The sequence below is a fragment of the Labrus mixtus genome, chromosome 9 (assembly GCF_963584025.1).
Source record: "Labrus mixtus chromosome 9, fLabMix1.1, whole genome shotgun sequence".
NCBI lineage: Eukaryota > Metazoa > Chordata > Actinopteri > Labriformes > Labridae > Labrus > Labrus mixtus.
The window spans coordinates 15,719,865-15,743,867 of NC_083620.1; the positions used below are offsets into that span (position 1 = coordinate 15,719,865).

The window sequence follows — 24,003 nt, forward strand, 5'->3', positions numbered from 1 at the left end:
TTTCACAACCGTTAGTGAGGTGTTGCCGCTTCGCCCATCTCTCTCCTTTACTGGACATACCCCTTGGCCATAGAGCTTTATTTAGGCTATTAGAGGATAGAAAGGAAAAAAAAAACCCATCACAAACATTTAACCAGTGTCAGTGGGAAAACACAGAAATGATTGGAAATACACCGGCATGTTAACGTGATTGTCGCTGAGGAGTCCAAATCCATCTGTGCGTCACAGTTTCACATCGGCTGCGTGTACACCGCTCACATTTGGCACCGTCGTGGTCTGGGCAAAATCTTGTAACAACAAAAGCCAATAGTTCAGTCATGGAGTTGAGTTCAGTGGTGTTAACGACTGGGGGCTCCGTCGGATTCTTCAGACTTGTCAACGCGGGGGTCGGGAGGCTCCCCGTACCCGAAACCGCCCGCAGGAACGCATGGAAATGGAGAAATATCGCCACATCGTTTGTGCACAGTTTTATCACTGCAATATGGGCAGTGCTTTGGTAAGTTAAACCACACACAATCAGATAGCCTAGATACAGTTTTGAATTTGATTTATTTATGAAAAGGATGTGATTTGTTCAGTGGGGGTTACACTTTAATGGTTTTCTTGTTGGACGCGCTCTTTGCCGCGGTTTATTCTAAATGTCATTAAATATTGACTTTATGTCATCTTGCTTTGACAGTAGGCTGCTTTGACTTTGCTATTCAGTGATGGTTTTGCCCTTCTGTTTTTCCTCATCATCCACCACTATTCATCACATCATTTGAAAGAAACTTTATTAAACTGCGACCTGTAGGCTATTTCAGTTTTCTGGATGAATTATGAAGATGCCAGTGTAAAAAAAAACAAACATTTTTTTTAACAAGACGTTTAAACTACTTAATCTGAATATGTGTTTTTATTTTTCAGCTTTTTCCGTCACCCACAGATGGCAGAGGATTTGATAGAAACCCACTCCATGTTTTCTCATGCTTTGGTGTCGTTTTCCATTGGTGAGTAGCCCCTCACAACTTCTACAGTGCTGGATATCTAAATGTGTTCTAGTCTGAATGGGAGGATGCTGGTGTTTGTGCAGGGGAAGGGCCAGAGAGAGTGCACCCAAAGGGGCTGGAGGGAAAGTGAGGAAATTATATTTTCTATCCCAGCTAAGCTCATTTTCACTCAAGGTGTCAGGGCAGAAACATATATATATATGTATATATTAAATTAAATGTAAATGGGATTTTACATATTTTCCCACATGGTTTCCCTGTAAATATTTTTTTAGTTCATTAAATGCTACCTGGAATCCATAATGTGGGCTACCAAGAAATCATTATCTTCTCTTCCTACACCAAATCAGAGAGTTAAGTAAATGAGATTGTTCCTAATTGTATTAAGTATTTTTCAAATCTTAAAGTGCATGCAACCCCACGTTCTCAAAATAGCACCTCACCCTGTTTTCACTTTTTCTCATTAATCCGCAAAACTATTCCGTGGCAACTAGTGGCACGCGAGCCATCATGAATTCACAAATTTAATGGATGTCTTGCCGGGCAACAAGTGCTTCCTCGGGATTCCCAGGATGTCTGACATTCTTTCAGGAAGCCCTGCCCTGGAAGCTGGCAGAGCAAGGAGCAGTGTCAGAATGTGAAGATCAATGAAGGGCTTTATTATCAGCTCCAGGCACCAGGCGTAACCCCGCTCAGTCACGTGCCATCACCAAGACGGCAACTACGCAAAAAAGTCAGTAAATTTATGCAAGACATCCATATCAGATGCCACTGGTAACAGAACAGGGAGTGTTTCTTGACAAAAACAAAAGGAAGGCTTCTCTAACCCTCCCACCAGAAAGTGGTGTGATTCTGAGGCCTCAGAAAGTGCATGGAGGACTTTTGTACATTCAGTCATGAATGAAACCCCAACACAGTTTCGGCAGAAGGCTGTTCAAGTGAGTCTGCTCGAGGTTTCTGCCTCTTAGGTTTCTCTTGCCACTGTAACTTTGCTAAATGTTGCTTAGTGTTCATGGTGGATTAATGTTGGGTCTTTGTGAATAATAATATCATAATAATATAATGTAACAAAGAGCAGGGTTTAGACCTGCTCTTTTGTTGTAGCCCAAGTTTTCATGTGCCTTGAATATACTGCAATTATTTTTCATATTGCTATAGAAACCCAATTTATCTTCTCTTCACTCTAGTGATGTATCAACCAAAAAAATAGAAACAAGTATACAAAATCCAACATTTTAAAAGTAATAGTAAATACGTCTCCACGGCCACATTTTGAGGATATAAAGAATGAATCCCATCTGTTCCCGTAAGGTCAAGTTAACACAAGCTGCAGGAACAAATATTACTTTTGAGATGTTTACATGCTGCAGTTTCATGACAGTCGAGGTGTCTTTATCCAGTTTCTCTTATTTAAGTGTTTCATCTGGCATGTATCACCCTGACACTTCTTTGCTTGACAAATCGGTTTAACCGCTTTTATTTAAACAAACAAAATTGATCTCACTCTACATCATCTTGAATAGGCCTGTATAAAATATATACATTTTACTATGGGGGATAAGAAACCCCAGTTTTTCTTCCTATTTAAGCTATTTTTGGCAGCAAATGTCAAATCAAGCAGCGTCACACACGTGTCACCCAAATTGACACAAATTCCTCACAGTTGCTTTAAGCAATAACTCTTCTAAAAAAGCAATATTAGTATTCATTCTCTTAGTCACTCATTCTTACTTCCACCTTGTTGGTTTTCAACACAGAAATTTAGGCCTTACCAAATTATTTACTATAAAAACACAAGATCAAGGTAAGAGACGTCTGTCAATAAGCACTTTTGTCACATTTCCAGTTGGCTTTTTCAGACAAACCAGACCCAAATTCAACCTGTTGTCCAAACTGTTTTTCTAAATTAAAACAGTATGAACTCTTAAAGAGAGCAAAAATACAAATAAACCATTTTTCTCAAAGGCAATCTTTTAATAGTTATTTATTCTGCTGCCTGTATCAAGTCCATTTACTTCTTGTGTAACCCAAAGCCGTCTCCACATCATCAGAAAGGTCTTGGTGTCAGATTTCTTGCATAATGAGTTTAATTCCACCCCTCGGCCCCCATCCTCAACTCTTCATTATTTTTCCAACGTTCGTAATAGCTGTCACCATGGTTACAGCTGGTGGAGGGCAAGGGGTGGGGTTGGTGGATATGAATAGCCCCTCTCCAAGACGCATCTTGGTTTGCATTGCTGTCGCCATGGAAGCAGCCCCCCCCCCCCCCGACACGCTCGATACGCTCAAAGCTTCTCTTGTCAAAAGAATCTGTTGGGTTGATTAATGTATAAATGAACGTAAAGGTGTCTATAGCATCAGCTAAATGCTGTTTATCTCCACAGGTTACTTCATCTATGACTTCCTTGACATGGTACTCAACCAGAAGCTGAGTCTGTACTGGGAGCTTCTCTTTCATCACATGGTGGTAGGTCTTTTCAAAGATTACTGTCCCAAAAAGCTCAGGTCCAAGAGTGTGGTTTTCTTCCCCCCCCCCCCCCCCCCTCCATCCCCACACACACCAAAAAAAAACTTGTTTCATGCCTTGAGGAAGTTGAACCTCACCCTGCTTTGTCAGTCTATTGCAATCCACATAACCATAGTAATGTTTCCCATCAGAACCGGCCGTCTTCATGACGCGGTGACGCTCAGCAGGTTGGGCCGATGAGAGAAATGTTCACGAGGCTAGAACAGGTCTGATCAGTTAATCGCTCACACATTCCTTCTTTCAAACACTAGAAAACATGAAATGACAACAACTGGAAACATAGAACCACGTTCAGATTGGACATTTTCTCTCTCAGCTTCCGGCTTTCTGGCCTACATCCAGCACAGTGTTTATGATGTGTATCTCATTCTGTTGCCAAGCGCTCCTCTTGATATTGCTGTTTATTGCTCACCTTATGAAAGCTGTTACATGATTCAAATGAATGTGTGTTAGGGTTCACACGTTTTCAGTTCAATTGGAAACATTTCATTGCATCATTAAGAAGTAAGGTTACAGAGGACTAGCTTTGCTGCATAAAGACACAATGACATTGCATACTGAACTTGTAGTTACAGATCATTATAAGAAGAATATTCAAAAATGCCTGGATAAATTCAGACATCAGTGTATAAATGAAAAAAAAAAAGCCAGCTCCAGTGTCATAAGGAGTCACATCCATTCCTGATAAATACGACCTAAAAAGCAACATCTTGGTGTTTGAAGTTTATTCTCTGTCAGATATTTTCTTTGATATTTATTTTTGAAGAAACCCCCAAAAAAGCCACTTTAAACGCCTTTTCAGACACAGAGGGTTTTCACACTTTCATGGAGGCTGAAAATGTGTCGAGAAACTGGCAAAAGTTTTTAGTAACTGGCATCCATTTGTACTGGTTTTCATAGCCCAATGGTTTCATTGTGAGCATTTATTTGCAAGAAACATGACATATCAACTATAATCATAAATGACATATACAATATTTCTGTGTGAGGAAAAAAAAGAGGTAAGAAAACCATGCATATTTGTTAATGTTTTTAATGAAAATGTTTGAAAATCGGCCCTCTGCTGTCCTGGAGGATCTGGCTTCCCGTCTTCTTTTAAATTGTTGTGTATTTTGTGGCTTTTCTTGATAAACTTTCCAAATTACAGTTGATTGACTTTGAATACAGTTTCTCAAATAAAACATCGGTCGTCTTGACTGAAAGCTAGATTATGTTTTGGTTATAGATTTTTTTTCAGTCACATGTTATTGCCTCATGATGTTTCTGATCGCCTTGGAATTAACTCAGGTATTCCTGGTGATGATTGCATTTGCCTGCGACATGCATGAGCTCATTGTTTCTTCACAAGGTTAAAGTCACAGCTTACTACCAGGCCAGGTGAGAGTCAGTGTTTTTAGTGTTTGCAAATGTAAGAAGTATTCAGGAGTAATTGTGGGAAAGGGTTCTTTCAGGTCTTGTTATGAACATGTGTTATAAATGTTCTGCTCATCTGAAGTAACAGGAGTTTTCCCAGTCGGTTCAGAATTGGACCATGCATACAGTCAGGAGGAGCAGACTGAACTTTGTTTACTCCCCTCCATGTTGGCAGCTCACTGATTTAGCGTTTGCTATCACAAAGCAAATTTATCTACGGTTCTCTGGAAATGTGGCGTGACTATTCAAAGAATGCAAAATGAAAATGTTCATGAGTTTTTTTTTTTAAATACTCATCTGAGGCAGATGCAAACAATTTGACATCAAGGAGGGCATCTTAATGTCAATATGTGCAACAAACATTTCTATATTTACATGCATGCTCAGCATAGTAAGCAGAAAAAAATATATTTTACCACTAAAGCTGTTCAAAGTGTTTTGAGGATTTCAAGGTTTTATTTGTCGGCTTTTTGCTCCTTTTTATTTGAGCGACAGGACAGTGGATAGAGTCAGAAATCAGGGAGAGAGAGAGAGGGGAATGACGTGGGAAATGAGCCACAGGTCTATATGAGCCATTAAACAACTTAGGAAAATGACTGCAGTATTTGATTTAAAGCTGTTCTAAGTTTAAAGTGCAGTGGTTTTACACTTGTTTTTAGAGTGTAATCTACAATTCACTTTTGTCAATGTTACTCCAGCAGGGTTTTGCTGATGCTGAAGTGACTGATAATTTACTACGTTAGTATTTAATATGGATAATTGAGTTTTAAAATGACTTCATAACATTACATTTTTCTTTTTTTCTTCTGATTATGTTTTTTGTTCTCTTTGTAGCCTATACTGTCTCCTGTAGTCTTTGTCTCCTCAAATGCACATATTTATTCTTACAGCTGTTTGTATTTAATTTAACTTTGCTGTGGGTTTCTCCTTTGATACAAGCACACAGAGAAAGAGACGGCGGAGTAACAGGGAGTTTTGTTAATCCCTGTTGTAGCCGTCTAGGAGGAATTATAAAGGTAAACATTCCATCGGAAGTTTTTTTTTTTTTTTCCTTCTTATTGACTGGAGTGGAGATTAGCAGCTTCTTATTTCTGTCTGAGAAACATTTGGGCCCTGCCACAATCACTCACAGCTGAAGAGATCATGTAGTGTTAAATGACATTTGTAGCTTCAGCCATAGTTTGATCAGTTTGCACGGTTAATGAAAAACCAGGTTTTATTTGCTGTTCTCATAAAAAAAAAAAAAAAAAAAAATCCTCGCCCCCATTCCTAGTTTGCCCATGACTTTTGGAAAAAGTGAGCCTGAATAAAAAATATGAGCCACAAGAGAAGGATTGCCAAGCAGTGGCAGAAGCACAGATGATTTTTCCATGGAGAATGAAAAGCAGTATGTCCAATGCTCCCTTTTAGAGGTTTTTGTACGATTATGCACAGCAGAAACACCGAGTGGATCCATTCCCTGTCTTTGTGAGCTCACATGGATTTGAAACTTTGTCGCATGTCTGCTGTTTTCTTCCTTAAATCTCTCTCATCCCTCTCTCATTAGGGATAATTCAGTTATCTTTGAGAGGAGTGGAGGCTGACGCTCCTGAAGTCGATCAGGGCCGCACAGGTTAATCTGCTTTTTGAGGAGACATGCTGTTCCCAGTCACATCTGCCCTTCCCTTTCTGCCTCCAATCAATACATCTAAATGATTCCCCCCCCAGTTTGACACTATGGATCTTTGTTGTGCAACATCTCATCATCACTGATCATACTCTTAACAGGACAGGTCCAGAGGGGTGGCCGGCGGTGACGTGGCCTTCTGTAAAATTAGTTTGGCCACATCCAAATATCCTATATGCTTGGCTGTTTGCCTTCTTTAAGTTAAACATCAACTTTCTACGTGCACCAACAGTATCATTTAAGCTGTAACTATAGCGTTTATTATCAACTTGGTCCTCCTTATGTGTAATTAAATCAATCAAACGGATAGCATTGTGCATGTTCTATCTGCGGACATGTTGTCATGTTATTTCCGCGTGTATAATATCAACTAGTGTGTAGTTATCGTCAGGTATATCTAACAAAACAAAGGCACTCCTGGATGCGTTCAAGTTGCTTGTCCGACTTTTTGCTGACTGGCAATAGGAACACGCTTAACTCGGTTGTGACATCATACCCAGCTTCGAGATTCGAGTTCTGAGGTAAATGGAACGCACCATTTATCTGCATTTTGATGTGGTTCATTTCCTTTTTTTTTTACTTGCAACTTTGAACACACATCGTCTTTTAGAGTCTTCAAAGAAGATACATGTTAACACGGATTTTATGAGATCCTGGGGAAGTAATTGATTGCCCAACTGCATTCTGTTATTTCCAAATAGAAAAATCAGCCCTTTGGTTGCAAACACTGATGAATACAGAACTGTTGCTCATCATATTAGTCTCATTGGTCAGTGACTTAAGATGTGTTTCTTATATCCGTCAGCTTTTCCCGCTGTAAAAGGGGAGAGATTTCAATAAAGTTGAATAAACATTTGGTCGTCACAAAAACCCCTTTAAAAGTTGACAATCCGATTGCTCTACATTAGCTTTGCTACTTATGGTGAGAGAGGACCAATGATCTAAAGCATGTAGATGACACTATAGCAGGGGTTGCATTGTTGCGTCTGCATGGCTTCATCTTTTATCAAGCTTTCAGATTTGCGATTTATTGCATTTCCCTGAAAACAGATGAAGTCATGCTGCTTTTCCCTTGATGAGCGCTTTTTGTTACACAATCTAAGATCAGTTTACAGATGGTAAGAGAGATTCAAATCCGATATCTTGTTTTGAAACTTTAAGAACTTTTAAATTGTTCCCTGACGCTGAGGACATTTCCAAAGCTAAATCCACTTCTCAGCATGGATGTCAATATTAAAAATTCAACATTCACTCTCATCTCTAAACTTCATATTGCTGAGCAACTGAAAAGTGTAGTCCTAACATGCTTTGTTTTTATGGTTGTGTTAGATGAAAGATGAAGTGGGCCTGTTTACAACTAAACGCAGTACTGTACAGCTATTCTATTTCAAGAAAAAATGTTCTTCCATCTTCTGCTGGAGGATGGTAAACAATATCTCACTAATCATAAAGTGTTAATTTGTCTGGCGGATTTCAGTTTATCACTGAAACAGCACACGCTCTGTTTGTTATTCTCCTTACAACCTGCAAATCCTCTTAGGTGCTCATGCTTGGATTTTCCATGTTTTTAAATTCAACCTCAGTCAGTTTCTCTCTCTTGAGGTTCAAGAGGGAGGTTCATATACGGACCTCAGATATGAATGGAACTTGTCTCTGTTTACCAGGCATGAAAATAGATATTTGTGGGAGGAGCGTGATGCAGTGTAACAGGGAATGTCACGTTTGGAAGCAGGAATGTACTGTATCTGGTTGTTGGCTAAGTTGTCACTGGGGTGACGCCACATTACCTTGGAATGTTTATCGTGGTTGTTGACACCTTCAATTCTGTAAAACCTGATTATCCTGCACTGTGTCGCGTTTCAGTCCTTCACACTTTTTTATTTTTTTTACAAGTTTTCTGCCTACTCTAGTCCCTTTGCTTTTTAAGGACATTGGTATGTCAAGCAGCCTGATCTGAAGGAAGTAAAGGACGATAAAAAGAGCAGCAACTTTTCTCATCCTTAAATCCTTGTTTTAAAGTCTCCATTGTTACCCTGTTTATACAAACAGCTGGTCTATTTCCTGATAGATGTGCAGCCTCCTTCAGTGTTTTTTTTTTTTGCATCCACAATGACATTTACAAGCATGTTTGTCATATTCCCTGGTTAATACTTCCTTGGGTTGTGTTTGTATGCTTTGTAGTTGATTTAGTATAAATCTATGGTATGTTTTTGTTTTTGCTAGCCAGCCCACAGATATATTCCTAGCTATCCACAATCCGTGGGCTGTGCCGCCACTCCTCCTATTTTTTTTTGACCCTCAAACTCGTGTGACAAACCACATGGAACTTTGGAACTGGGTTACTTTTTTAAAATCTGAAGTGTCGACATCTTGTTTGCTTAATGAGCTGCTGGAACCCCAGTGGGTTTTGTGGTGGGTTTTGTGGAACATGATGCAGTGCAGAATCCAGGGACGGACTGGGGCTAAAAAAGCCTACTAGACTGAAGATACTCACAGATAATAACATTTCACAATCAACGATCATTTCTCAGGTGTTTATTTATAACAAAACTACAACAAAACTACAATAAAACAAAAGTATTTCAGAACACTGTCAAAGAAGGTAGTCTCCCTGTCATCGTTTGAGCTGCAACTATCTTCAGCCTGAATTAAATGATTTAAAAAAAAAATATATACAGTATGTTGTTAGGCAATATACATAGCCAGTTGAGTATAACATCAGATGCTTAAGAATTACCCTTAAATAACCTATTCAATATTTCGTCAGTATCATAACCTACCCTTTAATAAATAAAACTGTCCAAGTATGAGGACAATGGCTGTGCCTGGGCTGCTTTTAATTAGGCTCTGTCACTTTTGAGAAAAGAGGACAAAACACAGTGTTTGTGTGTGCGAGAGAGATAGAGAGACTACTAATAGGCCTACGTTCCCTCCCGAAAACGCAAAAGTATTTTTTTTGTCATCTTCCCATTTTTCTTGCATATCAGAAGTGACACTGGAAATGAATGAAATAATCGCGGACTACCCGAAATTACGGTGTTATTTTATTATTTTCCATATTGCGTTGTTGGTTCGTTTGTGATATTTCACGCATTAACGTTGTCGGCCCCACACACGTCAGCTTGGACTGCCCTGAATCGTGGTGAAAACTCGACGTTCATAGCAACATAACCCAAATAAATAGGTTTGCCTATCATAGCCTACTTTCGTACTGCTTCTGCAACTTACCAGCACCGCTCGCTCTTCTTCGCTCGTCTGTCCCTGCACGACCGGGTGATGCTCTGTCTCAACCTCCTCCTCTTGGCCGTCCTCCGCAGTCTTGCGTGGCTCAATAGGCCTACTAAATAGCTCAGTAAGCTTTTTACATTTTGATGCCTCCGCCTCTAATGATTAGGCCCTCTTCTCTTTCGATTTCTCCCAGCCACCTTTCTCCTTACGCTTTCTACCTGACATTTTCTTTCCCTCTTCTTTGTGTTTTTTTTGTTTGTTTCAAGTTTGGTGTCTTTTCCTCATGTAATTAATTTATCGAATTGGCGCCCTCTGTTGTTTTGACGTTAATATCGCTGATCATTTTTTTTTCTTCTGATGAGCCACATAAAGGGACGGCCGTTCTGGACTTTGACAGAACGTCCCGTTGGTCAGTCCGCCCCTGGCAGAATCTCTACACACTTGATGGTAATGATGGCCAATCAAATTGAAGGCACTGTGTTGCCAAATGGAAGAGAGGAATGTCAGTTTTTTTTTTAGTTTTTTGGCGGGAAAAGATAAGGATGCAGGTGTGTGTGTGTGTCTCAGCAGTGTCATCTTTTTAGACAGTTAACACTAGGAGGGTCGCCCTATCCTGTGTTTATTCAGACAGCAGGACAAACATCTGGTCTAAACATGAACCTCAGCCAATCCCAAGAGAGAGGGAGACACACACACACACACACAGCCTCATGTTGGAAAAAAAAAACTCCAGCTTCCTGAGAGGGTGTCTGCAAATGTGTGCACCCCCTCAAAACATTTCTTCGCTATAGCTCCACTTCATATATCACACACACTGCCTTGTTCTCAACCCCCTCTTTCCCTGTATGGCGGCAAAACATCTCCCCCATCCCCCCCTAATACGCCCACTCTTAGCTGCTTGCACCGCCCCTTCACGTAGCTACAGACCAATGAGAGCCTCCGTGCTCCTGTAGTCTTATATCTTGTTTTTCTGATGTTTTCCCTCATGGCATGGCTTCCTGACACAGAGGAATTTCCTTGTTCACTCACATCTAAAGCAAAGGCAAGAAAAAGCAAAACCAGATTGTTGGGTACAGGTGCTGATATGAAGTAGAAGAAGCCTGAGGATTGCTATGACTGTTCAAGTCCACAATTGGGGGAATAGAAGCAGACACAATGTAGTTACAATCTGTAAAAGTATAATATTTAGGATCTAGCATTACATTTAAAAAAATATGTTCTGAACGTGAAACTTTCTATTATGCATATTATTTTGAGATAAAAATATCTCAACGTACATATAGCATACTGTACATTTTGAACCATGTGTTGAAAAGGAGACACAGTATATTTAATGTTCATCTCATCACAGAGTGTATCAGCGCTAAGGAACTCTAAGCTATCTAAGTTATCAGTGTGCAGGTGCAATCCATCGAAACCAGAGCAGGCGAGTGAAGTGAGACTTTCACACTCACTCACACACACTCACACACTTTGTCATATTTTCCAAAGAGGCCAGAGGCTGGAAGAGCAGAGTGCCCTGAAGAAAGAGGTGGCATTTGTTTGCCTAACAAGGAGGAATGCTGTTTGAAGAGGCAGCAGGTTTAGATATCAGAGGGAGTTGACACTTGTTACTTGTCATCGATGAAAAAACAGGGTGGGGCAAAGAAGAAACTGTGCATTTGTTCTCCCTGAGTGCCACACCTACTGACCAATATGCAGAGCATTAAAACAGATAGAGAAACTTCTTGGCTGAGATCCAGCTTCTGTGGGAATACCAGAGTGCCTGCGTATGATCCCTAAAGCAGCGTGGGTGGGTGTGCAAGCATTAGAGAGTACAGCGTAGGAACAACCTCACACTGAACATTTGTAGTGAATGGAGTTAACCATTTCAGTGTCTTCCTTTATATTGTGTCACAGAAAACCTGCAATATCTCCTGTTGTTAGAGGTTTTCTTTGTTCCTGTCACCCCCTAGAATCTCTGCCTGGGATCGTGCTGTGACTTCAAAGTATTTAATCCAATTCAGGCTGCAAAATTCAGAATCAGAATTTCATTGTTAGCGCGCGGTGAGCATTTACATTCAACACATCCACAAAATAATTCATTTTATTGCAAGAAATAGGAGAAATATATAATGTTAAAAAGCCATGTTTTCTTACTCAGCATACTGATATTTTACCTATTGGATGGAGGCATGAGTATAATGGTCATTCTTTCACATTGTTTTGATTGGGTCCAATGAAAATCAAGCTAGCTATCAATGACCCGCAGATTATTTGATGCTAATACTGGTGGGGGGGAAAACCTGGCTTTTTGGATTTCATTTTTGATTCAGGGGAGGGGGGGCATGTTGCAAACTAGGATATTGTGTAAAACATTAAGAACAGCAGATAGACATGAAAACTGTGAGTTGTAGCAAATATGCTAATTTGATTTTGTTTATTTATAGCACTTAATACCAATAGTACAATATGGAACACTGTTGTTGTTGTACATCACTTAATTTTCTCATATCATGTGGGCCTTATATATTATATTGCTGCTCAATGTCATATATATAAGTTAAATATGTTTTTATCCAGCAGCTGGTTAGCTTAGCTTAGCATAGCTCTAATGGGGAAAAGAGGAAAACTGGAAGCCTATAGCTCTGTTCACTTTCAGATGTATATTCTTCTTCAAAAGTTTACTAATTAAGACGCTATATCTAGTTTTATTGCACAAAACTGAAGCGTGGGATTAAAATGTTTTAACTGGCTTCTATCTGTGGCTTTTGTTTAACATGGGAAGGCTCCAGCAAAGAGAGTCCTCAAGCTTTTCCCACAAATGTATGACCATCAATCAACATGACTTTGAGGTTCCTGGTCTTTATGAGCGTCAGTATGAAATTTAAAAGCTATTATTGCCTTATACCCTTAGCCACTCAGAAAGGGAGGCTAAGGCTGAGTCATACAGTGAGTGGATGCATACCTCTGTTCCTCCGGTCACACCCAGTGCATGAGTACCTCGAGTGACCACGACTCACGCAAACACACCTTTAACAGACATTGAGCCTCTCCCTGATGTGAGAAGTGGAAAAAAGGCTCATTCTCAGTCTGTACTGGGTCTGAAAAGCAGACATACTTTTAATAATATAACCCACGCAGTGTTAATTGATCGTATTTGGCCCAAATAATTGTGTTTGGCACATCCGGTGAAAATCTGTACAGATGTTTGTGACAGCAAGGAAAGAGTGCTGTGCTGCTGTCAGCTGATGGGACTTAATGCAGGTCGCATGATAATAGTTAGAACCGTGTGTGTGTGTGTGTGTGTGTGTGTGTGTGTGTGTGTGTGTGTGTGTGTGTGTGTGTGTGTGTGTGTGTGTGTGTGTGTGTGTGTGTGTGTGTGTGTGTGTGTGTGTGTGTGTGTGTGTGTGTGTGTGTGTGTGTGTGTGTGTGTGTGTGTGTGTGTGTGTGTGTGTGTGTGTGTGTGTGTGTGTGTGTGTGTGTGTGTGTGTGTGTGTGTGTGTGTGTGTGTGTGTGTGTGTGTGTGTGTGTGTGTGTGTGTGTGTGTGTGTGTGTGTGTGTGTGTGTGTGTGTGTGTGTGTGTGTGTGTGTGTGTGTGTGTGTGTGTGTGTGTGTGTGTGTGTGTGTGTGTGTGTGTGTGTGTGTGTGTCCACTTTTCACTGTTGTAAGGAAGGCCGTCCCCCCTCCTCATCACACCACTGCTGCTCTGCCTATGACCAGATGGCTCTGACTCTGTTGAGCTTCCTATTAGTCTTCATCTACTTCACTTGGCTGTTTTTATATCCCTTGATGACTTTAAGGAAACACTGCCTGTGAAACAATGTTTTCTTGGGATACATACCAATCTTCTTTGTGCTTATGGCAGAAAAGTATGTGTGTGTCTGTGTGGACATTTGAAATAGTTAATAAAGAACAAATTCATTCATTGCTGTTTTCCACTCTGCTACAGTAAAAAGGAAATTGTCCTTGAAGCCATATTTTTCCATTCAAGAAGATAGAGCAAGCAAAGTACACTGCACATCCCCTTCACATATTTTTTAATGTGCCCGCCTTCTTTTTTAAGAATTATAATTCAAAAGCTCTTTTTTTTTTTTTTTTTTTTTTTTTTAAACTAATATTTTCAGAAGTTTTGAAGCCAAATAAAACGAGTCCAGAGTACTCTCACCTTTTCATCTATATTCAGTACATGCTCTGGTTCAAAGCAAAACGCTGACTGTGGTGCCATGGGTAGGCCTACACCGTTTTCCATGTGTCAGATTGCTGAAGGTGAAATATCCTAAATGTTTGTGGTATACTCTTTCAAATTCTTAAACGACTTCACACTGAGAGTCTTTAGTGTTTTCCCTCATTATTTCCTCTAACATGAACGCACATACAGTCACAAGTAAAATATATGGTAAACGTTTATATTTAACCAAAGAACAAATATGGGTGGGGATATGCTCGCGTGAGAATTAACTGTATCTTTTCATCCTGTGCCGTTATTGAAAATATTGCTGGATCAATCGTGTATGTGTTAGAACAATTCCCATCCAGTTTGGGGTTTTGGTCAAAGAATAACAACAACCTGACCTTTAACCTCTGCTGCACTGAGACCCTTTTTAAAGGATGTATTTTTCATTACTGTCTGTTGTTAGATCCTGTGCGCTCTGAGATCATGCCACCAACACGTACACACAAACTGGTGCGTCAAGACCCCTGTGAGCTTCCCGGGTTAATAACCGACCCTGCCTTCTTCACCCCGTTTCTTTCTCACATGGTACCATTGTCACTCAGCGCTCACTTCACTTTGTCCATTGTTACAAACAGGCTGTGCTGGGGACTGAACTGGAAATTCTCGTCTGACTGGGCCAGGAAAGAGAGTTATTCGCTGTAGGCAGGGAAACTAGTTTGACGTGGAAATCCTTAATTAACTTGGTGCTAGTGTTGACTATTGACAAGGAGCAAAGGCGAGACATGCTTTATTTAAACTAAACTAGGCTCGTCTGCTGCTTCAGAAGTGTAAGCAGTGTGTGAATATTGTAAAGTAAAATGTATTTTGTTTATGTGTTTAAAGTAGTTCTGTTGTGAACTGTCTGTGCCATTTCAAAAGAATACTGTTTAGGTAAACTGGCCTGTAAGCATCATGTGATTCTACAGGATTCTGGATGACCTTTGCCTCACTTCTGGAAATATTTCCATTACAATATGTAGGAACGTGTATGCAGGGGTAGTGGGGTCAGCAAAAAACATTCACTAAATGCATATGTTAAATCTCAGGGTGAGACGGGGACTGAAGAATGAACAGGTTATACTACATCCTACGAATGAGCATCAGTTCAGACTGCAACTGCCTGAAAACCTGCATGCAGAGATGAGTGGATATACCAATTCATACTTCAATAGTAATACACATTCAGACCATTCCCACCCCTATATTAAAGCTGCATTTCAAATATATAATATAGCTCCAGTACCCTTCATATCCTTACATGTACATTTAGACCTTCAATCTCATTAAAAAAAAAATGTTTTTAACTGCAAACAGAACTCGTATATGTACATGGGGTGATGCGTGTTCCTTCTTGTAAAGCTGTGTGTTATTTCATCGAACACTGAGCAGTAAACAAAGCAGGAGCAGAGGTATGTCTGCTCTCTGGTAATAGTCAAACAAACTGACATTTTCACAGTTGTCTAAAATATTTGCATGGGGTCTTTGTCGCATCCTTCCCAATGTACAAGATATCAATCATTTGACATGTTTGTGCATAGAGTCCTTTGTGGGCTAAGAAGGGACGACTCTGTTGGTCAATCAGCTCTGTTCAGTTTCTCAAGCTCCACCTCTAAGTTACAGATCGGGAGATCACAATAAAACAAGACTGAATTGTTCTGGTTATAGCACCGTGACTTTTCCCTAACTTTTGGGGAGGAAAGGGCAAAATGTGTTTTAAGCTGAACTGAAATTGGTCAGCTTACAGCAGCATATGTCACAGGTAGTTGTAGTTATACAAAATACAAAAGTATTTTTCTTACATGCTGCTAGTGTTTATGTAACTATCTAAAAAAAATGCGGAAATCATGATGTTTACCTTTGGAAGTTAGGTTGACCGAATAAGCCGTCATTCATGTTTGAGGATGAACCTATCCCTTTATCAGTCTTACCTTGCCCTGGTATTTCTGTCAGTTTGACCTCTGATTAATGATTACCTAGTGGCTCACTGTCTATCCATACCTACCATCTTAAAAACAAAGTTTATCAAGTCAACTTTTTGGTTGACCTGTAATCCTAGTGGCTGTTTTTTTTTTTTTTTTTTTTTACAGGTTTCACCTTGTTGATAAACACATTTATATATTTACTCCCAGCGTTCCTTCCCTCCCTGAAAGTGGGACATGAAGGTCCCTAACTGTGGGTGCAGAGAACATCTAATTGAGCCCACAGGGAGAAAATGTAAGCAACAAACACGGCAACCTCCTTGTTTTCCAGCTCTTTTAAGAGCAGGTTAATGTATATATAAGTGCCGTGCAAAGGTTAAACAAAAGTCTTAAACCTTAGTACCACCTTACTTCCCATACCACAAGAACTACATTTTAATAGTAACAAAGAAACACATTGTAATTTCGTATTGAAAGTCAATGAGATCAGATTTGATGTATTGAAAATTGTACCGTGTAATACCATCCTGCCAGAAGGCGCCGGTGTGTGCTGTGACAGATTAGACGTCACACGTGTGTTTTTTTGTCACTCCACTTTAGTTTCTCTTTGGACAGTTGTGTCTGGGCTCCTGTATGTGAAAGCCAAGCTTTAGAGAGCTTATGCATCAAATCCAGCTCATGCTGAATCACACTGATCATCAGATACATCAGGGTCTGGTGTGTGTGTGTGTAGGGAGGGAGGGGGGGGGGACTTTGATTCTGTCTCAGCTCTGGGTGCTGACAGAGGTACAGGGTTTGTGATCTGGTCCCTGTCTGATAGATGACATAAGAACATTTCACACATACATTGCACTCATGAAACTGTCCTTAGATGGTCCAGTTGGACTGATTGTACGAACACAAACATGTTCACCCAGACTTTCTCCTGAAATGTTCCTGCCCGCTCCCTAGTGACTTTCAGCTAGCTGCTGGGGTCTGGTTGGCTGCTGAGCCATACGGAGTCATGTCACCTGATGTCAGTGCTCCATATCATTAGGTGTCTTTGAAAAGATAAAGATTTACAGAGGTGAAGCTGTTTGTGACACATGGCCCGAACTTTATTGTTTGTTACATATCCTTGTTATTGACCTGTGAACCGTGGTGCTATTTCTGTTTATACAAAGATAAACTGACGAAAGACTACACAGAACAGAACCTGTCCAGACGTCATAAAAGACACATAACCACCATAAAACTAGGTACACATGCAGCAAGAACAAAAGAATATCCATTTACAATGAAGAAAGCTCAGGAAGTAAGAGTGTCCCAATGTGATGGTGCTCTTATTTGATTCAACCTTTTTTATACACCCAGTTTGTGCTATTTTTTTGTCATCATCTTATCATTTGGTTGTGTAAGGGTTAAGTCCATGCTCTATTGTGTGTGTGCGTGTGTGTGTGATTGCATGTGTGTGTGTGTACTTACAGAAGTTAATCTGCATGCTTGTTTCTAAGAAGTCAGGGTTAGAGATAAGGGGTCCAAGAAATGTGGGTTTCTTTTTTTTCTGCTCCAAACCAACATGAACATGTGTTTTTCTACCACACAAAAACACACACACACACACACACACACACACACACACACACACACACACGTGTTGCTTTACATGTAGGTTGAGGTTGTAAACAGAAAGGAGCATGCATGTGCCCATCGTTTTTCACTTTCTGTCAGCTCTGATTTTGAGGGAAACTAGCTTTTAAAAAATGTGATCCTGTTTTGTTTCAGAAGAAGGAATACTCAGTGTGAGACTGCTGCAGTTTAGTTTTATTCGTTAGCTTGGTATTTGGCTTGCTGGTTATGGGAAGAATCTAACATGGAGCACTTTTTAAAAAAAAAAACCCAAACAGGGATTCTGGTTCTCACACATTTCTTTTTTCTCAAAAAACAACAAAAAAAGTGCTTAATGGTTTATTTTTTGTCTGATACGGATTACTGGGGACTTTAGGATGTTATCCTTATACTTTTTTATTTCAGATGAATAATGAGAAAGATAATATTTTCTCGTAAAATCAAGCAGTTGCCTGAACGTCTCCAGCATCTCTCCTATCGCTACAGTCAGCTTAATGGATTTATTTTAGCCAAGTGCAGGAAAAAAAGTATTTGTTCCCATATTTTCTTACCCTTTCAAATGATAAGGTTATTAAAGCTTTTGGTCACAAAACACAGAGTTCAGCTTGACACCGATTAGTTGGATTATTTTTATCTTGCCTGACTCAGCGACTTTGATAACAGGGTGTCATGACAAACCTTTCAGACCCACCACCTGTATCACCTCATACGAGCACCTGTCCTCCTCGTACCACAGAGGAATCTGACAGGAGACCGACTGACCAACAGTGTGATCTCACATACCTGCTGGTTTGTGTGGCTTCGTTTTGAACTGAAAAGCCCTGTGTCCTGTTGACGTTACTGTTTCCCCTCCAAACACATGGGCTATGATTAGGCCAGCCGTTCGTGTTGCTAAATGCGGTGCTTTCACTGTCATCATTTTAATTGTTCATAAGCATTGTTCGTCATCTCTGTCATTGTAACCTGACAGCAAGTGAAGAGTTTGAACTGATGTGGATGAGTCAGAATCCCCAAATCACACATGAATATGAAAAGACTGGTGGGTGATGAAATTAGACTTGGTTTTCAACACCTTAAACTCAAATTTCTACTCCGTGTGTCAGAAAAAAAAAATCAAAATAATCAATTGAACAAGCTTTTAAAATGTTCCCTCGTCTCTATACCTGTTCCACATTTTGTACAGTCGTCGCCAAGACTCACGAGACGGGAAGGAAGTGAGATGTGTCCAGAGAAGAACACCTTGTGACCTTGAAACCTTTTTAAAAGCCAACACCATATCCATTAAAGAGGACACGTAATGTGAAGGCCAGTTCGGGGGTTTGTTTGCTGCCGACTCTCCTCACATGCCTGACCTACTCTACAGAGCATCACATGACTGCTGTTAGACAGGGCGTCCTGTGACCTCAGAAACACAAGACGCTTCTCCAGCCGGAGCCAAGGCTGATGTTAAGGCCATTCTCTCTCGGTTGTGTATCTCATGACCTGCACTAACTAACCAATGACTTTGCTTGCTTTTGGATAAGTCTCTATTGGCAACGATCTTCTCGTCCCTAACCCATCCTCTCTAGATTTATAATCACAGCAGCTAAAGTGGCACCAAGTCTGAAACTAAAGTACAATGTGTCTGAACACAGTTTGTCCTCCTGCTAGACTCCGAGTGTGCTCTGAGTGTGAATGAAGCTGGTGATTGTGGTGGTGTGTGTGGTTGTGCCAGCTCCAGTGGAGAGGTTGGCTGAACAGCCTGTTTTGGTATAAACACACTTCTGTGTCATCCACATTTTTACACCTCATAACACAGCTGTTGTGAATATGTAAGACAGCCGATGTCACCTCTGTCACAACCTGTCAGACACTGTAGTGCTGTGTAATGTCAGCACACGGGATGTGTTGAGTTGCCTGTTTTAACAGTTTCAGACCGGTTTGGAGACGTGTTGCTGCCACCTTGTGGGGATCCTCTGTTGGTTACCAAACACACTTTCATAAGCTTGGCTCAGAGGTGATGAGTCACACTGGAGGTGTCCTTGCATGTGGTAATAGAGCCAAAGACGGAAGTGAGAGAACAAATACAACTGGTTATCAGCAATGAAACAAAGTGGAAATATGTTGTCTATACGTTGCAAAAAGAATAATAATTATATTTACTGCTATTCTCTTAGGTTAAACATATTTTAAGTAATTGTATCACCTGGTACTGTTGTAATTTTTTCATTTCCCCCATTTTTTTCAAATCAACAACTCCCATCTTTACAATGAAAGTATATCTGTTCATAGATGATCTGTATTCAAGTGAAAACTGTAGAAACATATCAATTACATATACGTTTCAGCTTCAAAACAGAAGACTGGTGCGTCTCTGCATGATACGTTTGTATGGGGGAGAGTTCATCCACTCCGCTATCTTTGAACAAAGATCAAGTGTCAATGATCTGATTCTGATAACGGTTTTTCTCTCTACTGATTCTAGACTTTAGCGTTGGCCGATAGCAAGCACCCCTCCAATACCAACATATTCATTTGACGGTGGAAAACAATGATTGCTGAAAATCTGTTGGCGTTGAGTAATATTACACTCTCTAGCACCAAATTGTTCTTATTTATAGTCAATAATCAGTTTTGAGGGGTTTCTAAGATATGTAATTGTCCCGCTGCATTGACTGGTATACTTGCCAAAACCCAATAAAATAAGATGTGACGCTTTCCATTTTTATTTTTATAGTGCCAAATCACACTACTATAAGACACTTGGCACGCAGAGCAGGTCTCTACAGAACTTTAAAAATAGAAACCCAAAATGAATTCACTATGAGCAGCTCTTTGCAACAGTGGCAAGGAAGAACATCCTTTTAACTGACAGAAACCTTGATCAGAACCAGACACATTGGTGAGCAGCCATCTGCTGTAGCCAGATGTGAGGCAGTATCTGATACCTACACTGTTATCTGTAAAGGAACAACTCTATTCAAATATGCTCTCAGTTACACATCTTAGATAGTGTTGTTATTTGATCCATCCTAACTCTGCTCCTCTCTCTCTCTCTCTCTCCTCCGTAGGTAATCACCTGTTTCGGCCTCTCCGTGCTGTCCTGCCGCTACGTGGGCTTTGCCGTGGTGGCCCTGCTGGTGGAGATAAACTCCGTGTTCCTCCACCTCAGGCAAATGCTGCGCATGGCCAGCATGGCCGCCGGCACGCTTTACCGAGTCAACAGCATGATCAACCTGGGCACGTACGTGGTGTTCCGCATCAACACGCTGGCCTGGATGACCCGCTGGCTGGTGCTCAACAGGGACAAGGTACCCCTGCTGGCCTACTCGCTGGGCAGCGTGGGCTTAGCCATCATGACGGTGATGAATATCGTCCTGTTTTATCGCCTACTCAAGAGCGACTTCTTGAAGAGCAGCACCCGGGAGACGAAGAAAGAGAAGGAGATGTAGGGACGAGGGGAGGACAGAGCACAAGAAGGATTAAATTCACAAACACTCCTGTCAGTTACTGTACGCTAACGACCCACGCGGATGTGATTTGGTACTCTCTGCTTATGTCTGATTTACTCTGTCTGTCAGACTGTACAGGTTCATGCATACCAGGTGTAATCAGATAGCCTTACTTGAACACATATTACACCCTGTCCTTACGCTAACAAGCTACATTTAGTTGTCTTTTTAACTTCTGTACTTGTGTGTAGTCCAATCATCCTTAGGTGCCATTAGTGGATCACTAATGGAAGCTGGAGGATTCTTTTGTAAAATCAAAACGCCTAATTGTCCTGCAGGGTGTTTCATCTGGACCTGGTTTACTGTCGCTTATTGAGACGCAGTACAATGAAACCTCCAACACTCATGTACTGCCATAGAAAACATTTCTACAATTTCTTTATACAAATCGCGTTATATCATAAGAACAACATTGTATTCATATATATTATATACATATTATACAGTTCTGGATTATTTACAATAACATCTATTTACCACTGAGTAAAAAAAAAACCAGTGGGATCCAAACCTTCTTGCTGTTTAACACTCACACTGCAGGGGTGAATATCTTTTAATTTTACACCAAATCACCTCAACTAAAAACCGCCTGCTACCTCAGAAAGCTTGTAACTCTTCTCTGCCTCTTTCTAACAAACTTTGCCTTCAGTTGTTCGGCAGGGTCTTTGACGTTAAAGAAGAAAACACACAACTATTTGAAGACTATAATTGTCAACGGAGGAAGGATATAAAAGTAGAAACCCAACCCTGACTTGACAAAAGGATAGGGTAATGAATGAATATGTGATGAGATTTTACATGGATGACATCATGAAAAACTGTGATATTCGGGGGGCTAAACACCTGTTGCCTCTTTTTGCAATGCCAAATTGTATTTTAACACTTATAGGAAAAAGGATTGATCAAACACAGCAGGCTTTACATTAATTATAAGTACTGTATTTATTGTGGGTTCTTTCCTTTAGGTAAGATTGGTCAAAGGTACAAAACATGTCATTGTGCTTGTAGATTTTGGAGGAACACATCAGATCAATTAGATTCTGACCTGACTTGCTTTTGATTAAATTATTGTGGCAGCAAGACCTCCATTGAGCCAATACTAATGCCATTTGTAGAGAGGTCTGTGCTGGTATACAGTCTGCAGTAGGAGCTTTCAGACTGGAGGATGTTGTCGTTTTCCATTTAGCCTGAAGAGGGCAGCACAGTTCTCAACATCATGACACACATGGACACCAGAGATGTCTTCATTTTGTACCGTCTTTAAAGATCTGCACCGCTGCATTAGGTGCATTAGGGCAGATAGGCCGTCTGAGATCTGTGAATACAGCGGACTGTTTCACATCGTCTGCAACAAAGGCTGTACACTCTTGATGCCTTTCATGGTTGTGTTATTGCTTTTTGTGTATATTCGTTGCTGGGGGTTGAGTTTTCTATATTTGTAATTTATTTGTACCTAAAAGAAGATTTTAATTGAAGTTAAAAGTGAAATGAATTGTTAGAAACAGTTGATTACAGTGGAACTGAATTGTTGTAAGTCGTGTTTTATGAAGGGCATTGTGCCACTTTGGGTCTTAATTTTTTTCAAGGTGATATTTTTGATTGTTCATAGTCATCTAAACAGTAAACAGTCCATATTTAGACCCTAAAATAAGGCTATGAACATACTGTATTTACTTGGAGTTGATAGAAAGTCGTTATAAACAAAGAATTGGTGGTTGGTGCTTTAACTCAAGGGATACAAACACAGTCTCCAAATTTAAACTCAAGACATCACTGCACTAATGAAGAAGCACTGTTGGTAAAGTTTGAATTATTGTTGTTGTGGCTTATTCCTACATGCCTTTTTTGGTCACGAGTAATAGAGCAGTAGTCAATTTTGATCATAAATGTAGATTTCTTCTTTCAATTTTTTGACATTGATAGGGCAGCTGAACTCTGTGGTTGTAGTGACGACAACTGGTGGCTAGAAGTTCTTTCTGACAAGCGAGAAGCTTATATTTGTGAATGTGTCGTAAACGGCTCTAATGTTTTTGTGATTCTAATGTATGATTTGTCATTTTGTTGCTTTTCAGGAATTGTGGTAAAACTTAGCAGCCAAGTTGAGATTTCTTCCTCATGTTAAAGTCTCAAAGACCGTGAGGAGTCTTAGGCCAAAAACAAACAAGCTGCTGTACCGCTCTCTAGACTCTGATGCCTCTTCTCTTAGCTCCATCTTTTGGTTCGAATTTTAAACTATGTGATTCTCCTAAACGCCACAGGAATATGCTATGATTTTATATCTGTGGGTAGTGGACACAAGGAAAAGATTGCACATTTCCACATGTGATTGCAGAGGAAAGCAGAGGTTGTGAACTCGTATTGCAACACTCGCTCATATTCCTCTTCTTACACAGTAAAGGGTGGTGGTTGACTGGATTGGCACTTATCTTTTTTTAATAGCTCCATTATGAGAGGATGAGAAGATATCACTTTCCTCTTCTATGATAAACAAACTAATACCAGCTGTACATCCTCTGCTGAAACTCTGTGCTTTGTTAATTTTTAAATTTATTGTTATAATAAAAAAAATAAAAAAAAGAGATTATTTCCACTGCAGCGTTTTCAGTGACGGAAGTCAACAAGAACAGAAGAGCTGAGGTTGTGGAAGCAAACTCCTCTGCTTTCTCTGGTCATCAGACTGTCACGTTTCACAGACTTTTTGCCTTCATGCCTCAATATGACTTTTTTTTTTTTAATGTTCTGGCAGAGATTGTTTTGTAAAAATAACTCAAATTTCTATGTTTATATAATAACATTATTTGTTTAACGTGAAAATAAAGATGGAAGTAATACATGTTGTGTTTGTCCTTTTCCTCTCTCTCTCACACACACACACACACACACACACACACACACACACACACACACACTTTGACGGGTTTAATGTTAGTATAATGACAGGGGTAGGTAGCTACTAGTGCAGATGGT

At 40.2% G+C, this 24,003-nt stretch overlaps 1 protein-coding gene and 1 long non-coding RNA gene across 2 annotated transcripts; both read left to right on the top strand.

Annotated features, from left to right (window-relative positions):
- tlcd2 (TLC domain containing 2) lies at positions 1 to 23,869 on the top strand. The gene is made up of 4 exons (XM_061046463.1): positions 1 to 496; positions 907 to 989; positions 3,374 to 3,456; positions 20,596 to 23,869. The coding sequence occupies exons 1-4, from the start codon at positions 318 to 320 to the stop codon at positions 20,974 to 20,976; spliced, it is 726 nt and encodes a 241-aa protein (XP_060902446.1). The 5' UTR covers positions 1 to 317; the 3' UTR covers positions 20,977 to 23,869.
- On the top strand, positions 9,102 to 10,339 carry LOC132980371 (uncharacterized). Its single transcript, XR_009674161.1, has 2 exons — positions 9,102 to 9,474; positions 9,586 to 10,339. It is a non-coding gene; the product is annotated as an uncharacterized LOC132980371 (long non-coding RNA).
- Positions 23,870 to 24,003: the final 134 nt, after the last annotated feature.

Bases quoted from the DNA above. Each gene is read 5' to 3' on its own strand.
- tlcd2 (XM_061046463.1), top strand. From the start codon at position 318: ATGGAGTTGAGTTCAGTGGTGTTAACGACTGGGGGCTCCGTCGGATTC. The intron at 497-906 runs GTAAGTTAAACC...TTTATTTTTCAG, and splicing joins GCAATATGGGCAGTGCTTTG to CTTTTTCCGTCACCCACAGA. The intron at 990-3,373 runs GTGAGTAGCCCC...TTATCTCCACAG, and splicing joins TTTGGTGTCGTTTTCCATTG to GTTACTTCATCTATGACTTC.